At 41.6% G+C, this 17,709-nt stretch overlaps 1 protein-coding gene across 1 annotated transcript in view; it reads left to right on the forward strand.

Moving 5' to 3' along the window:
- Positions 1-17,709, forward strand: part of myt1b (myelin transcription factor 1b) — a gene marked incomplete at both ends in the record, with an annotated part of 169,138 nt that overhangs the window by 125,979 nt on the left and 25,450 nt on the right. Inside the window, 2 exons of the mRNA XM_083890839.1 lie at positions 11,618-11,724; positions 17,154-17,208. Coding sequence (XP_083746965.1) covers positions 11,618-11,724; positions 17,154-17,208 — 162 coding nt within the window. The remainder of the gene's footprint in view (positions 1-11,617; positions 11,725-17,153; positions 17,209-17,709) is intronic.

Consider the following 17,709-nt stretch of genomic DNA (forward strand, 5'->3'; position numbering starts at 1 on the left):
TACTTTTTCCTAATTATTGATTTGAAGTTACTATTTTAAAGTCATTATTTACTACTTTTAACAAGGGTTTGTCAATGATGATTTAATTTTTTTGGGTGAAGCTGAAGGGTTGGTTTCAGTGCCAAACAATGCTCACTGTGTATAGGGGAGGAGAGGGCGGGAGGGGAGGGGGGAGAAAAAGTTTCCCCAGCTCATTTACCAGCTGTTGTGATAGAGTTTGACTTTGGGCCAATCAAAGCCTGAGCATACTTGAATTCATTAATTATTCATAAAACGTCTCCAGCTTCACTTCGATTCAGTTTTAGTCCAACTAAGTTCTTTGAAACTTTGATATAATAATTGAGCACAATTTAGCAACAAACTATCTCAGACTTGATTTTTTTTTTAAAAGTGGTTATTTAGGAACATACGCACGTACACACACACACACAGTTTTAAAAACACAGTTATATTGGTAAACTCACACACCTAATGAAGGAGAGACTTCGACTTCAGACAAAAAGCTTTTGTGAGTTTCAACAATGAAGCTGCAGTGAAGGAAGCTCTTCATTGTTGTTGTGCAGCAGCCGCTTGGAGCTATCCACGGTCCTGAACTCTCAGTCGCAGCGGTGTGGAGCTGTCCACGGTCCTGAAAACTTAGACGCAAAAGCGTAGCACTGTCCACGGTGCTTAAAACAGTCGCAGCAGCTTGGAGCTGTCCATAATCCTGAAACCACTCAACTCACCAGAACAGCAAAAATCAACTTGTATCTTCTTTGCAATCTGAAGATTACACACAAACACACACAGTCCCTCTGATGAATCAGTGCCCCACAGTTTTGTTTTATATATAAATATACATGTATGTATATTATTTATTTATCCTCTCTCTCTTTTTGTTGTTCGATTGTTGCTGTTGTTGTTGTTGTGTCTCCATCCCCTCTCTCTCTCTTTCTCATGTCCATGGTCTGAAATCATACTGATGTGCCGTGCATGCGGCCGCAGTGATTGATTTCAGCTCCAATGCATAACAATGGGATTGCACAAAAAGAGCCTGCTGCAAAGAGATAAGAATTTAATAGAATTTCTGAAAGCTGAAGGTTGGGCTTTTGGAATATTCCCTGCGTTACGCCAGCGTGGAGACAGCAGATAAAGGATGGCATTTGTGGGGTGACTATTCTCAAATGGCTTGTAATGAATGGTTGTCATTTTCACTAATGGTTTCAAAAAACAGCAACGCAAAAGCAACATTTATTTTTTTTTCGGGGGTGGGGGGGGGGGCTCTAAGTTAAGACTGGCTGTTTGTTGTTTGGAGATGCTGACACTGACAGTGGGCGTCATGCTGTCACTGAGCTTTGAAAACTATCAACAGAAGTGACAGTGATCGCTCTTCTTAAAGGAACAGAAGCTGCTTCAAAGTAGAGATGCACGAGAATAATCCAATATCAGTTAATATCAACAATATCAATATGACAGAGGTTCAGTATAGAGTGTGTTGATAATGATAATGTCTGTAAAACCTGGCAGCGCATATTAATAAAAGAAGTTATCTTAGTTACAACTATTTTCCCTTATTTGCTCAAAAGTATTTAGGTAAATTTAAAAAAAAACTTAAATCAGTCAAAACAGTTTGAGTTATAACAAAATGATCAGGTTTTACAAAGTGCAGTGAAAGCACTTTGTGAATGTTGCTTTTTTTGGGGATGATTTTTGCCTCAAATTTGCAAAAATATTGTTAGAGTCTGACATTTCATCCCGATATATAATCGATATATGGCATTTTTGGCCATATGGTCCAGCAGCCCTCTTTAGAACTTGTATTTATTCTCTTAAAAAAAGAAAATACTTAAAATGGGGGACACCTTAATTAATTAAATTCTAAACTTCTTTTGTTAGAGTTTTTGTCAACCATTTTCATTTCTCATTGTTCTTTTTCAGTGATGATTTAAACTGATAACCACCCCTTCTCCTCTCTCCTCCTATCCTCCTCCCTTGGGCGTAAATAATTTTTAAGTTAATCTCCTCTGAGACTCTCCTCTCTCTCTGCCTGTACTGTATATGTCGTTAAAACCTCCTCTATTTTTTCGATATATATGTATATATGTAATGTGTGTGTGTGTGTGTGTGTGTGTGTGTGTGTGTGTGTGTGTGTGTGTGTGTGTGTGTGTGTGTGTGTGTGTGTGTGTGTAATGAATGGTAGTCATTCATTCATGTCACACACAGCCATTTGTGTGTATGTATATATATATATATATATGTATGTATAGGAGGAATTATCAGATGCTGATATGCTGCATACAAAACATGACATCAAATCCCTGCAGTGCAAAGGGGAAAAAAAGTGAATGAGTTTTTGTGGACGACACCACTTTTCCAGGACGGGGAGGTGGAAGTGTGAAGCTACAACCTCCATGTGTGGAGAACTTGTATCACAAGTATCTCCTTCATTAGTGCGATGTTGCGTTTGGATGTGAGGATGAGGAGGAAAATCCAGCTTTATAGTATAGTGTATGGCTCAGATGATGTACGTGTTGTGTGTGTGTGTGTGTGTGTGTGTGTGTGTGTGTGTGTGTGTGTGTGTGTGTGTGTGTGTGTGTGTGTGTGTGTGTGTGTGTGTGTGTGTGTGTGTGTGTGTGTGTGTCGTAAGAGGAGGGTGGGGGTAGAGGTGGGGATGGAGGGATGTTTTTTTTTGAAGCCCTGCCCATCTGATGATAGAGGTTTTTACTACAGCCTCTGTGATGTCATGGCAAAGGGCGGAGGGAGGAGATGTGAGTGGAGAGGAGGGTGGGAGTGGAGTGGAGTGGCGTGGAGTGGAGGGGGGAGGCACAATGGCTCATGAGGGAAAGGTAAGTCAATATTACGTTTTTTTTTCTCGCTGACAAAGGCAAATGAAGCCATGTTTTTTTTTTGCTTACAAACAAGTAACATCTTAACGCCTCGGTAGACGGAGGAGCCGCCGTGCGTCGACGCTGCATGCGCGTTAGTAGGAGAGGAGAGGCCAGTCCGGAAACCTTTTCCCCCCTCGTTCACTCTCATCACATCTGGACATTTATACTTGGATAGAGGATCGCCCTTTAAACACGTTTAAGACAGAAAAACAACAACCGTTACTCGGGATATCTTCATTATTATCTTTATTTTTTTTAATTTTTTTTTAAAGCAAACTACTTGAGGACGCAGCAGCGACATAAACATCCAAGGAAATATTGTTGAATCCAGGTAAATCCAGGATATTTAAACTAAATTTATGATTCGTTTTTTTTATCATCATTATGACTATTTTTGTCGATTGCAACAAATAGAAAACCCTTGTAAATGTAACTTTGCCTTGTTTACGCATCATCAAACCCCACAGCGCGGGGTTTTGACCCATATTATTGGTGATTTTCCCCACATTTTCATCGGTTTTTGTTTTTCTTTCCTTTTTTGATGATGGAAACTTAAGCTCGTGTCAGCAGTTTGAACTAATTCTCTTCTCACTCGTAATTAAAGGCAAGATTTGTAGCTTTATTTTTATTTTTATTTTTTTTAAAATAATAATAACAAAACAAAAATAATGATATAATTCGCGTCACTCCAGTGAGAGTGGAGAAGTGTATGAGAAGCTGTTTTTGTTGTTCACTGAAGAGCAAAGCGAGCATGGCGCTTTCTCAGAAGCTGCTGCTGCTGCTGAGTGCTCGTGTGTGTGCGCGTGTGTGTTTACCCACTTTTCCGCTGCTTTTATATATAAACAGTATCACCAGCATCATCATCATCATCATCATCAGCGTGCGTCTATTTAAAGGGGAAACACATTGGATGTAAAGAATGGAGCACATTATTATTATTATTTGTTACCCCCCTCGTCGTGCGTGGCTCTTTTTACGCACGGACACACTGAGCGTTGTCCACTCTGTCCTCTACTTTCACCTTCTCTATCCTGTATATCCAGCTTCTCCGGAGTCTCCTCGCGCTGCTCACGCTAACCACACCAGCTGTTTGACTGTTTTTCTCTGTGATGTTGGAGAGAAAAAGTGTGTGTTTATTTTGAGTCCGGCACCGAATTGGGTTCTTGAGACATTTGAGTGTGGCACTGGGCGTTGAGCACGAGTCTATCCTCTGTGTGTGTGTGTGTGTGTGTGTGCACGGACAGATTGATGGATGGTGCGTGTGTCTGTGTGTGTGTTTGAGAGAGGAAAAAGGGGAGGGGCTGGCTATTTGATCCTCTGCAGCAAAAAAAACAGAGATGCTCTCTTCAAATGTCAGCCGCCTTTACTGGTGCGGAGATAAAAAAAAAAAGTCCTCAGAACAGAAGCGCTGGAAATAAACAGGTCCCATGCAGTGTGTGTGTGCGCGCGTGCAGGCTCCAGCTGCACATTTCTACCCCGTTTTTAAAAGCCTCATCTCGCCAGTTTGAGCTTGTGCAGTAGAGAATGTGAGTCTTTGCGCTGTGCCGTCCACCCCCCCCCCCCCCTGTTTTGCTTAGATGGCCACGTAATGCGCTGTGTGTGCGCCTCTGTCAGAGCACCTGCGTCCTAAGATGGAGGAAAGAGATGAGGGATGATGATGATGATGATGGTGATACTCTCGGTGTTATGTCACCAACACAGAGGCTGATTCAATACAAACTTCATCTGCTTTATATTTTTGAGGCGTTGCTCTTAAAGTTCAGGCTTTTGAGGCATCAGAGTTTTATTTATAGCTTATTTTTAGACACTGATGTGTTCCACAGTGGAATCTGAGGAAAAAAGGTTAGACACTGCAGCTTTAACACTTTGAAACGGTGACAAAACATAAATGATTAAACCATTAAAGAATCACAGTTACAAAACAAGTAGAACACAACACATGAGAGATGGGAGTTGCTCCTTTTTTGAGGAGCGTTAATGATCTAAACCCTCCTGAATCTTATTTCACCTTTAGAAACAGTTTAAAGAATAAAGTAAACTTAATTATTAAAGTTACTTAAAGTAACTTTAATGATAAACCCTAACCTACTGTACAGTGTTTTTAACCAAAGAACAAGAACAAGTCACTTATAAAGAATTAAAAATACTGATCTGATCATGTGATGTTTACATTTGGTAGTAAAGTTATTCACTCATGACTGTGGATACTGAAATCCCCTTTCTTGTCGGTGGATTCTAATCTTGACACACTTGCCAGAATATTAAAAAGATATTCAAATGCCAGATATTGTTGAGAGGAGAGAAGAAGACAGTAAACACATATCAGAGGATGATGTATGTTTGTTAACGTCTTAGATGCATCATCTTGTTTTTGAGGGTACAACTTTAACACAATTTAAACCCAACACACGGCAAATATGTGACACAGAACAAACAGAGATGATTGTTAGTTTAAGCTTTAGCATTCAAAAAATGATTGTTTTCACTCACAAATAAAGGCCTCTCAGCAGTGATCTGTGGCTTTGTGTCAATGCCAGACTTTAGCCTTGTAGCTTTGTTTGAAGCTTATATGATGTTTGGTTAACGCACAAAGCAGAAGAAACACTTTCCAAGAGGAACAAGCTATTGTTTGGCTCCGTATTACAGACTGAATACTGTGGGCAGGATTTAGCGCATACGAGGCAGAAATTATATTAAAAAAACACCTACTGTTTTTCTTCTGTTTACTTTTCCTGTGAAACGTAGCCTAGTTTCAGGGGATTACAGAATTAGGTTATTGGTGCTTTGTGCTGTTAGTTGAGGTTAGAACAGCAGCATGTAGAGCGGCACACTCTCTCGGATATGAAGTTACTTCTGTGGTTTTTATTTTTACTTTTTTTACTTTTTAGTTAGTTACAGTGATGGGAGGGACCCTCTCTATTTATGAAAGGCTGAATAGCCCCATGGTGAGGACAGCAGGTGCCGGAGGAGGGAGAGTAATAAACATGTTGGAGGAGCAGCTGGGGCCAAATTGCACTCAATTGCATTCAAAGCCAAATCAGAAATCTAAGCAATACAAGCAAAGGTCAGGGTTGGACCAGCATTCAATGGCGAGGAGGCATTTAAAAACGAAAGCCTGGAAATAATGGCTTTCATGGCACGCATTAATGGGAAGTAAATTTCAAAGACGTGAAAAACCTGAGAATTAAATAAAAAGTAAAGAAAATGTACATCAGTTTGTCAGATGGGCAGAGTGAGAGAGAGAGAGAGTGCAGTTGTAGGTTGTAAAGCAGCGGCAGGAGCACAGATCCTGACAGTTAGTGATTGGTTTTATTAGCAGCAGTGATGCTTCAGATGCTGAGGTCAGGGCGACACCTCAGGGAAGCTGCTCTAAAGGCTGCTTACACTTTGATTTGACACTGTTCTTCCACTCTCCTCCCTCCCTACATCCTAAACTTCCACCCATCTGCCTCACAGTCACAGTACATTCACCTCTTCTTTTCCTCTTGGTCTTGTTTATCTGACCTTCAGCTGCAGCTGGACAACATGGTAGCAGTTTGCAACAAGTCTGTCATGATATAGAGCATCAGTCAATATCGATAACTGTCAGATAAGTAAAGCTCCTGATTGAAAGTAGAAGAAACCAGTTAATTGAGACCTTTCTTTCTTTTCGTTATTTTAAAATCAGGGCAGCTGGTGGCAGATAACTGATTTTTTTAACCTATCAAATATTCAGTTTTTTCCTCCAGTAAAGTAAAAATACTAATAATATAACTGAATTAAAATAACAAATAATACAAAAATGACTGAACAACACTCTCAAATCTGCACTGCAATTATACTTTCAATTAAGTCAGCAAAAATATACTTTTGTATGAAAAGACATTACGTTTTAGCGGCTTAGCAACACGTTTCTAAGTAATAAAAATGCACAATTTGCAATAATTAGCTGATTAATAACTAAGAAAATGTCAAATATTGTCCTGATTAATTGGATTTTCATTTCTTTATGGACAGAAAAAACAACACACAGAAACAGTTCACTTATAGTTAGTAAGTTATATCACAGTATTCAGTCACACATGAATCCAAACAATAACGTTTGTTACTGCAGTCAAAGAAACACGATTTGTTATTGGAAAGTTAGAAAGTAAAATCCAATACAATCCGTAAATCCTGTATCACATGCTTCAAGAAACATCAGTAACAGATCTAGCTGAGTCATGATTTGGGATGCTTCTTATTTGTTCTACAGCAGAGAACAATGTTTGTTTTAAAGTTTTAGAATTATGTAAATTAATCAGCACAAATGTGTCGTTAACAGCTTAGTTGTTTGAAAGCTGTAAAGCAACTGTGTTTGACTAATTAATCAGTTGATACTCAAGGTTGTGATGAAGAACCATCCCTTATTTAAATTGTTTTACGAACGACGAAATATGAACTATAATCGCGATAAACGTCAGATAACAAAGACTCCTGAGTGAAAGTTAAAAAAACACCATTTAAGTGTAATTTAAACAACCTTTATGAACATAATTAAACAAATTATCATTAAAACATGAGCATTTATCTACTGCTACCGATATCTGTCTGATATTTCACACCTTTTTAAATGTCTTTAAAAGCTCCAACTGTGTAACAGTTTTGATTGCCTCTCCACTGTAATCACACAAAGTTGTCCCTAAATCCGTCTTAACAGGACCAGGGGTGTCCAGCTGTCCTCGTCCATGTATGGACTCTAATACTGTTACAGACAGTTCACCCATGGTATTTAATCTAACTATGGATTAAGGCCTCTTTGCTCTATTGTCCCACTGCAGTAATCTGCCGACTGTTAATGGAATTACTTTAGATAAAGTCTTGTTTTTCTTTTCTTTTTTTGTATCAGTTTGTGATTTCAGCAGTTATTTTTATTTTTATTGCAGAAACAGGTACTTAACTTACTGAATAATACTTAAATAACAGAATCCTCCCTGACAGTATAGAGTATGATTTTATTCATTTTTTGTTCACACTTCTCATGATAAATGTCAGATAAATTGACTTTATGAAGAGAAAACTGATCTGAGGTAAAATATTCATATCAACGATACTGTACACATATTATATCGATATACTGCATATTGAACCCTGATGACGCCTAATCCCGCCTGGCAGTAGGGTGTGATTTTTTTGCTTTAATCTATTGATTTTGTAACCCTCCAGTGAACTGCTAACTGTCTCATAGTCCTCACGATTAATAAAGATTTGCTGTTGAATGTTAATTTTCCTTTTAAATTACTTTCAAGAAGAGTAAACTTTTCACAAATGTGAGGTAAAACTTGATGTACTGTATATTGAACTTTTACGACACATAATCCTGCCTGGCAATAGTTTTTTTTTCTCTAAGCCATTCATTTTGTATCCATCTTTTTCCCCTTGTCCCCCTCCCCAACTCTGATTTACCAAACCTCCTCAGTGAACGGCTAATTGTCTCATACTCCTTCAATTTTCCGGCGCAAAAAAAATAATGAGCTGTGAGTCTTTTAGGTGGGAATGAGCAGTATCTGATCAAAGAATACGAGAGCACACATCCTGTGCAGGCTCAAATTAGCTTTATTTTTTTCTCTTTCTTTTTCATCAGTGGAGAGATGCAGATGCTCAGCTCTTTTTTTCACAGATGAAAGTGAAGAAAGGTCACTGTTCACCTTTTATGTGATTAATTACCTGCTTTTGTAAAAACCCACAGAAATCAGATGAAGGTTCAACACGTGCATGTGTCTTTCCTTCCCTCGTCTGTCTCTGTCTGTCACATGAAACAGCAGCTCAGCGTCTCAGCTCAGCTCACTAAAGCAAAGTGAGCAGAGATGCTGACACACGGCCTGAGGCAGCAGCAGCAGCTCATCCTAATGGTTTTACTCCGTTATATACAGTAACTTTGGCATTTAAGGGGAAGAGGCCCATCAGCTCCTTGGCTCCAAAAAATAACAATCACATACACCATGGAGACTCACTTCACTTCCCTTTTAAAAGACTGGGAGAAAAGTAATGATACAACAAGAAGTTTTAGGGAAAGAAGAAGGATGGAATAAATGAAGAGATGGAGATGCGGACGAACAGTACTGCTGCTGTTATCACTTTTTTCTTGTGGGGTGCAGGGGGTTGGGTGAGTGGAAGTTGATAAACAAGCATTTTGTGCTGGCTGAGCTTTGGCAAGGCTTGCATGTGATGGGAAAAGTGGAAAAAGAGGGCATGGAAGGAGAGTGGACCTCACTTCACTGTGGACAGTTTCACATTGGTCCTCTTTTCTTGTCTCTCTCATATTAGCTCTGGCTTTTAGCACTCCCCACACCCCCACCCACCTTGTGGGTTCACGTACAGGACAAACGTTTGCAGCCTTTCACTGTAGATATAAGAGGAAAGAAGAGGGGACATGTGGCGTCCCCAGTGGCGTGCACAGACATTTCAGGGGCAGACACTCAAGTGGGGAAAAAAGGGCATCCACCTCATAATTATTAACTGTAAAAATAATTAAATTACCTTGAGAAATCTTGGGCGGCACAGTTGCTGTAGTGGTAAGCGCTCTTGCCTCTGCAGCAAGGTTTGAGCCCTGGTTGGAACAAGGGCCCTTCTGCATGGAGTTTGCATGTTCTCCCTGTGTCTGCATGGGTTTCCTCTGGGTTCTCTGGCTTCCTCCCACACTCTCACAGTCCAAAAACCCAAAATCTTCATGTTTTTGGACTGTGAGAGTGTGAGTGAATGGTTGTTTGTCTCTATATGTGTCCCTGCGATGGACTGGCGAACTGTCCAGGGTGTACCCCGCCTATCACCCTATGTCAGCTGAGATAGGCACAGCACCCCCTGCGACCCTCTGGTGGAGGATAAAGCGGTAGATAATGGATGGATAGTTGTATACTGACTGCCTCCAGTCTTGACAAGGACATGTTTGCTTTAAGAGAATTTATTCTGAATAATCTTTATTCCTGGTTAAATAAAGGTTAAGTAATCAAAAAATATTGATGTTATAGATGTTTAGTAGGTTTAGGAAGCACGTTTTGACAAGATCAACGTACAAAAAATGACTGCTGTCTCTGTAATTACATCTCAAATGCAATTTCTGGCCATTATTTCTACAATTTTAATCAAGATTTGACACTCTCATGGGCCAAAAGCTGAAAGAAAAAAAAATAATTTGAAAAAGTAAATGATTAAAAATGTCATTCAGAAGGGGTTAGAGGACAGAAGTGCAGGTGCCTGCGGGTCTATAATATTCATCTTGCCCTCCACAAAGACCAGGGTTTGCAGCCACATGTAAATAAAAAGAGCTTCATTTAAGACTGCATCAAGATTGTTTCAAAGCGCTTCAGTGTGTTGCTGCAATTTTTACACTGCAATTCAGATTTTTACACTTAAAAAAAAAATGATAATTAAAAAAATGTTTCGCCTTGAATAAGCACTGTGTAAATTGTGTGAAATATCACCGCTGCTTCACATTAAACTCTCAATAGAATGGATTCAACATGCACTGACCCAAACCTTGGTCCGTTTGAGTTTTTATTTCTCAATTGAGGACAGACGTACAGGCAGGACGCAAAGAAGACAGCAGTGTGTCAGTGCAAACTCAAGGGCGCTTCCTCTTTCAGAGGCGTTCTGCTGCCTGCTGCCTGCTGCAAACACGCACAATCCATATAAAGGTGAAAGCTAAAGGGTATAGATGTATATATATATCCAACAAAGAGTCGGATTTCACTGCACCAGCTCGCGGAAGCAGCACAGAAAGCTGAGTGCAGAAGAGAGAGGGCAGTAGTTAAAAAGTTCAGCCTTGAGTGTCCATAGTAACGCACTCTCGCGCGACAACAACTTCCCCATCACCAGTGTTTGTGACAGTACAGTGGATGTGGGGCGGAAAAAAAAGGGGGGGATTCGTAATGGATTTAGTCTGTTTTCTTCAGCCTTGTGAAGTGAAGCGCTATTACACTGATGAAAAAAATGGGAAAAAGAGAGAGAAAGGGAGAGATGGGAGGAGGGGGAGGAAGAAGAAAAGCTTTGATTTATGCATGATTCATTATTTACTGACCATTATTCAGCCCCTCTCTCCCCTCGCATCACCCATCCCCTCCCCCTCAGACTCACGTATGAACCCTGAAAAGCTTGATAAAAAAAGTGCAAATTTGATTGATTCTAATAGCAGACTGACAGGCACCCCAGCTGGGGCACTTAACCATGTCCGCCCGTGTGTGTGTGTGTGTGTATGTGTGTGTGTGTGTATATGTGTGTGTGTGTGTGTGTGTGTGTGTGTGTGTGTGTGTGTGTGTGTGTGTGTGTGTGTGTGTGTGTGTGTGTGTGTGTGTGTGTGTGTGTGTAAAATACACACTCTCTTAGTTAATAAAGGAGTGTCTGCACTATGCTCGAGTACCCCGACCTTCCCTCAAAAATGGCCCCACCATCCTCCCTTTATCCAAATCACTCCTTCATCCTCCTCCTCCTCACCCCACTATTATTTTTTATTTATTTTTTTACCCCAAAATCTTGTAGCATGTAAATATAATATTCATATAAACCTCAACCCAAAATACACCCATCTAACAAACGAAACAAAAACAGACAAACAAACCCTCTAAAATGCAAAGGTTTGGAGGTAAATAAACATAAATTATACATAAATGAAAGCATATACACTCTGGATATAGAAAAAATCTTTGCCCCAAAATCACAACCTCCCCTCATCTTAAGCTTCATCCCTCTTCCTCCTCGACTCACCACTGTGTTTCTTCTCTTTTTCCTGGCACTAGAAAATGAGTTTCGGGGCGAGCTGGTGAACCAGCGGTGGACAAGAGGCGAGAGGACTAGCAGCCGCTGTCAGGCCTCCCAAAGACTGCAGAGCCGTCGACCAATCATGGTGAGTGACAAGCCCCCGCCTCCCCCAGGCCTCCCCGCCTCCCCACCTCCCCCCATCCCACCTCCCCCCATCCCACCTCTCATCCCTCTCCAGCACTTACCACACCCTGACACCCCCTTTTTCTTTCAACCTGATTCTGCTTCCTGGGCATTTCCTCCAATCCCTAAGTCAGCGGGTGAAAGTGGAGAAAAGGGAGGAGACAGAGGGAGGGGAGGATGGAGGAAGCTCTCTGTAAGTGTGTGTGTGTGTGTGTGTGTGTGTGTGTGTGTGTGTGTGTGTGTGTGTGTGTGTGTGTGTGCGTGCGTGCGTGCGTGCGTGCGTGCGTGCGTGCGTGCGTGCGTGCGTGCGTGCGTGCGTGCGTGTGTTCGTATTTGTTACCTCTTTAGGACCTTTTTCTGGCATAATCACCGACCTTGTCAGGACCAGGTTTTAGGGTTAAACACTTAATTTTAATAATTAAGCTTAGGGTCTAGTGAGTGTATCATAGTGAGTGTCCTCACTATGATATAGAAACAAGTTTGTATGTGTGCATGTTGAGGGGGAAGGGGAGGGGTGTTGCCACTCCTGAAAAAGAAGAAACCATGAATCAAACAGCACATCAAACCTCCTCTTGGCCCAGCCCATCCTTTGCTTTAGCTTAGTTCAGTTTAGTTAAGCTCAGCATGGCACAGCTCAGCATATTCCCACTGCTGAGTTTACTTCACTTCACACAGCTTTTCTTCTATTGAAACACGATAAAAAAAAAAAGGGAGAAACTCAAAAGGATGTCCTTGAGCTGCTCATACTTTTTGTCCATGATATTCTGTCTTATCAGCAGAGGTTTAAAAAAAAGAAAAAAAAAAAGAAAAAAGCAGCTTCTTTCCTGTCTTTTAACCTACTCTGCCATTTGGAACCTGTCTCTCCTCGTCTTTATACTTGATTATAAAAACTTCTGACCCCAAATTGCAACAATTTGAAGGTTATTTATTACTCTGAAAACATCCGGTCCATTATTTTATTTTCTTCATTGTGTATCACAATTGAGAGTGACACTCAACAAAGAAATGGAAGAGGACTAAGGGCAGATTGAAAGAGAGATGAGCGGGGGGGCGGTTATGTGTGTGTGTGTGTTGGGGGGGGGGTTGTTTTTCCCCTGGGCCCAGTAAAAGTAGTTTTGCTTCCCTCTGATGGCTTGGGTTCATCTGAAGAGATGACTTTTATTGATTTGGTTTGATTTCTGCAGCTGACAGAGCTGAGGAGAGAGCCGTCGGTTACAAACACTACATCATGGTGAAGCGGCTCCCGTCTCTTTGGCCCGATACTTATGATATCTGCCATGCTATTAGTCTCATAGAGAAATGCAATGATCTGTGGTGAAGGACGTTTAGGCCGTAGACTGTATATATACATACACACACACATATATATATACATATATATGTATGTATATATATATATATATACGTATATATAAATGGACGTAGTCTTCCAGTTACAAAGCAAAACTCCAAGATTCAGGATTCACAGGCTCTTAGATGTGCTGGAAAAGAAACCAGATTTCAAATTTGAATTTCAGAGTCATTTGACCCAGGATTGAATCCAGATTAAATAAAACATAAACACCCCCCCCCCCATCTGTGAGAATGAAAGTATAATCACTTATGATCTCTGGAATCACATCATGGCTGACATGAATTATGCGGTCAAACACACTCCATCCTCCTCCCTCCCCACTCTACTCCACTCTGGCTTGTGTGAATTATTAAAGTGAAATTGAGGAAAAAGGGGTTTCGCTGTGCAGTGATCCAACATGGAGAAGGCCGAGTGGCGTGGGTCCGCCTGTCGAGGGAGCCACGCCACGCACATTTAATTGGCAGCTGCTGTCCACAGGTAATATACGTGGACGTCAATCTTCCTCACCGGTTGTGAACCACCTCCCCTTCGCCCTCACCCTCACCCTCGTAACTCTCCACCACACCTTAATCCCCTCCTTTCTTCATCTGCTCTTGTAAACCTGAAAATGAATAAAAGAGTCATTTGTGTGCACCAGGGGACAGAGGGTGACCTTCTCTGTGAAGTCATTGCCCCCAGCCAGCCATTTACATAGAGCTGTCAGAATGCAGAGCAGAGCCCGGGTCCGACCACTGCACACAAAGAAGGACATAATTGATAATGTACAACACAGCCTGTAGTGTTGAGCCACATCTTCTTCCTCCTCCCTTTTCTCTTATTTATCTACCACTGCTCCACACCACATTTCACACTATTTAAACACACACACAGTATACATGCACATGTGCTGTAGCAGCATAGAAACATGCAGACAGACTCTTAACCTTCTTTTCTCATTTACTTCTCGCTGTCCTCTGAAATTGCCGGAATGTGTGTGTGTAAGACCACCTATACTTGTACGTACACTGTTCAAGGATTTCTAATTAATTAAAAGAGAAAGGACAAACTTCTCAAGAAGAGGACCCATGAACAAAAAGAAAAAAAAGGGGGGGAAAGAATATCAGGTAATTGCTTGCCAGGCTGCATCACTGCCTGCGACTCTGTGTTCATAAAAATATAATGAGCTGGTATTGAAAAGAAGGACAGGAAAAAGGAGAACTCAGATGTGTTTACCTATTTAAATGTGTGTCACTATGGTTACGCAAAGATGAAAGCAGTAGGGGCCCTTTTCAGTCCCCGGTTTTGATTCATCTGATGACTGATCGGATATATGAAGAGTGTGGATGAAAAAGGAAAACAATATACATATATATATATATATATATATATATATATATACATATAATGAAAAACGTATTATATTGTGTGCAGTATAAATACAATATATGTGTAGTGTAAGTACAAGCATCTTTTTAAATGATATTTCACATGAAGACATAGAAATAAGACACACATTGACTCGCATTCAGCCTAATTCTTCTTCTTTCTTTCTTTTTTTACCTAAATTAACCATTAATAGTTGATGCCTAACCCTACAGTTAACCTAACCACAGTTCACATCTGACCTCAGAAATGAGGTTGTGTACTTTGGTCATAATGAAGTCCTAAAGGGGCAACAAAGATGTGTACAAACACATGAATAATATACTTATCTCTCTTTTGATGTGAGGACACTCATAAATCAATCCTAACCACAATATTTACCCTAACCCTAACCTTAAAGGACCACTTCACCCACACATTTCCAGAGATAAATGTTTTATTTGATACGTCAGTGGACCTGAGATACATGTCTCATTCCCACAACAACAGAGGAAGTTGGGATTGATTCATGGGAGCAAAATTTGTCCTCACAGTGGAATAAAGACATGCACACATATACAGAGAGAGAGAGAGAGAGACCGACAGAAAACTCTTCACTGCTCACTCAGGCGCTCCTCTTCTCACACTTTGTGCTCAAAGTGGAGTCAACTGCTCCCTTCAGACATGGGCACAAAGCTGCTTCTTGTTGCACAACCTCTACATTAACAGTGCTCGATCAAAAGACTCCAACAAGCCCAAGTGGTGAGAGACACAAAGAGCTCGGGCCAAGACGGTGGAGACCCACACAGGAAGAGAGGAGGGGCTTGTGCCTTGCACCTGTACCTCCGGCTAAGAACTAGACCCTTAATGAATGAAGCACACCCTCCACAGTGAAGAAAAAGTGAGAAAAGCCCTTAACAACAACAACACTGTGTTTCATCTTCCTCTCATCCCTTCTTTTCATAAATAGTCTATTAGCAGGAAAGGGGCACTGCCAAAAAGAAAGAGAGGGGGTGGAAAAAGAAGAAGAAGGAGAAGAGAGACAGGGAGGCCGTGTTTGAATCCCACTGTGGCAATGCCAACTTTACTATACACAAGCAACAAAGCGGCTAAGTGCTGAGCTTGGAGAGGGGGGACAGGGAGGAGGAAGGATAAAGAGAGAGATAGTTTGGGGGGAGTGAGTGGGGAGGAAGTGTGAGAGAGAGAGACAGAAAGAGGGGAGACCTGCATTTAAAAAAAAGGTCCGGTAATCAAAGCTAATGGCTCCATTGTGTCTAAAAAGCATCTGATAGCTCTGCAGTGAGAGCACAGCGCTGAGCATGTAGTTAGCGTGTGTGTGTGTGTGTGTGTGTGTGTGTGTGTGTGTGTGTGTGTGTGTGTGTGTGTGTGTGTGTGTTTGTGTGCGTGCGTGTGTGTGTGTGTGTGTGTGTGTGTGTGTGTGTGTGTGTGTGTGTAGTTAGCTTGTGTGTGTGTGTGTGTGTGTGTGTGTGTGTGTGTGTGTGTGTGTGTGTGTGTGTGTGTGTGTGTGTGTGTGTGTGTGTGTGTGTGCGTGTGTGTGTGTGCGTGCGTGTGTGTGCGTGTGTGTGAGAGGCAGCAGGGTTAACACCTGCTCCTTTGTGGCTTAAAAGGGAACCAGGAGTAAAGTAAAGCAAGCAGCAGGTATGATAATACACACACACACACACATACCCCCCCCCCCACACACACACACACACAACACACACTCCTTAAAAGGGTTATTACCATGGCTTGTTAGTTGACTGTGTGCTTTTGCTTTATTATTATTTTCAGCATATGGTTGTCACTCCTGCTGCTCACTGGGGCCACGGCCTCTGTGCCAGTGCCGCCTTTTTGCCTCTGCGCAGCGTACAATCATGTGTACCACTCAGGTGCAGGAAATTACAGGGAGAGTAATCGGATGTGTGTGTGTCAAGCGCTGAGGAGGACGGGAGGGGGATTTGAAAGCCGCTCAGAACAACAGCACTTGTTCCATGCAGCCTTTGTTTCTGTCTTTATTTTAGCCTCAGTGTGTGTGCGTGCATGTGTGCGTGCGTGCGTGTTTCAGGTGGTGACAGAAATGGGTGAGGTATGAGGTAAAAGGCACTAGTTCAGGTTATGTGAAGTGTGATTGCATGAGGTACAGATTTTTCCTGACAGACGCCCGCCTGACTTGTTTGGTTGGTTTGTGTCACTTTGGTAAAACTGAATGAAGAATTTCAAACCCTGAAGACACATACACATACAAATTACAACACAACTTACTAATGGGGGCATGAGTTGATCTGCAATTCCCATGTGCTGTGCTGTAAAATCATTGATTTTCTCGATGGACTTTGGTGCAGAGAGTGAACGGTTGTCAGAGGGGCACACTTTGGCTTTTAGTCTTGAAAGGATGTCCAACGGTGATAACAAGAAGAAGAAAATGTATTAAAGATATCACAGACTTATGCAAACTTATTTTATTAGGTGAACCTTTAGTTAAATTGCTGTTTTTTCTTCACATCTCATGGTTCATGGCTGGTTCTTATACAATCACACTTTTCAAAAAACCTGAACTCCATCATTAAATTGGAACATTCTGAATGGAAGTTGTTTGTTCAAACACAGACAAAGGCGAGGGTGAAGGACTAATCACAGCTTTTCTCTGTTTCTCTCATCCTCATCCTTTCTTTCTTCCTTTGTTCTCTCCATCCCAGATGAGTATAGAGAGTGATGACAAGCGGACTCGCACTCGGTCCAAAGGAATCAGAGGTGAGTGTTAGCTCTCTCCATCATATCAGACCATGTTATTCACACACACACGCACGCACACACACACGCACGCACACACACACACTGTGGTTTCAGGGGAGACATTGAGTAAGAGGTGTGGGGGGGACGGTTGAGGGGTGGGTGGTTACATACATGCTGGAAAGGTCACCAGCCAATCACAGGCTGACATATAGAGACAAACAACCATTCAATTAACCTATGTGTCTTTGCACTGTGGTGGGAAGCTGGAGTAACAACCGTCACAGGTGTGAGTGGAGGTTAAAACACGGGAAACCTTCACGGTGTGAGGCAGTAGTGTTAACCACTGCTGCACCATGTCTCCCCCTCCCAGGACTGTCCACCATTCAGACTCTTAAGTTAAATAATACACACAAAGGTGTTGATAGTGTTAACCTGAACAATGTTTCCTCACTTTTCATCAGATTTGCTAATGCTTCTCAACTTTTAGCTGTTGCTCTTGCAGGTTAGGTACCCAAGAGG

This window comes from Microchirus variegatus, assembly GCF_963457635.1.
Source record: "Microchirus variegatus genome assembly, chromosome: 6".
In the NCBI taxonomy this organism is placed as follows: Eukaryota; Metazoa; Chordata; class Actinopteri; order Pleuronectiformes; family Soleidae; genus Microchirus; species Microchirus variegatus.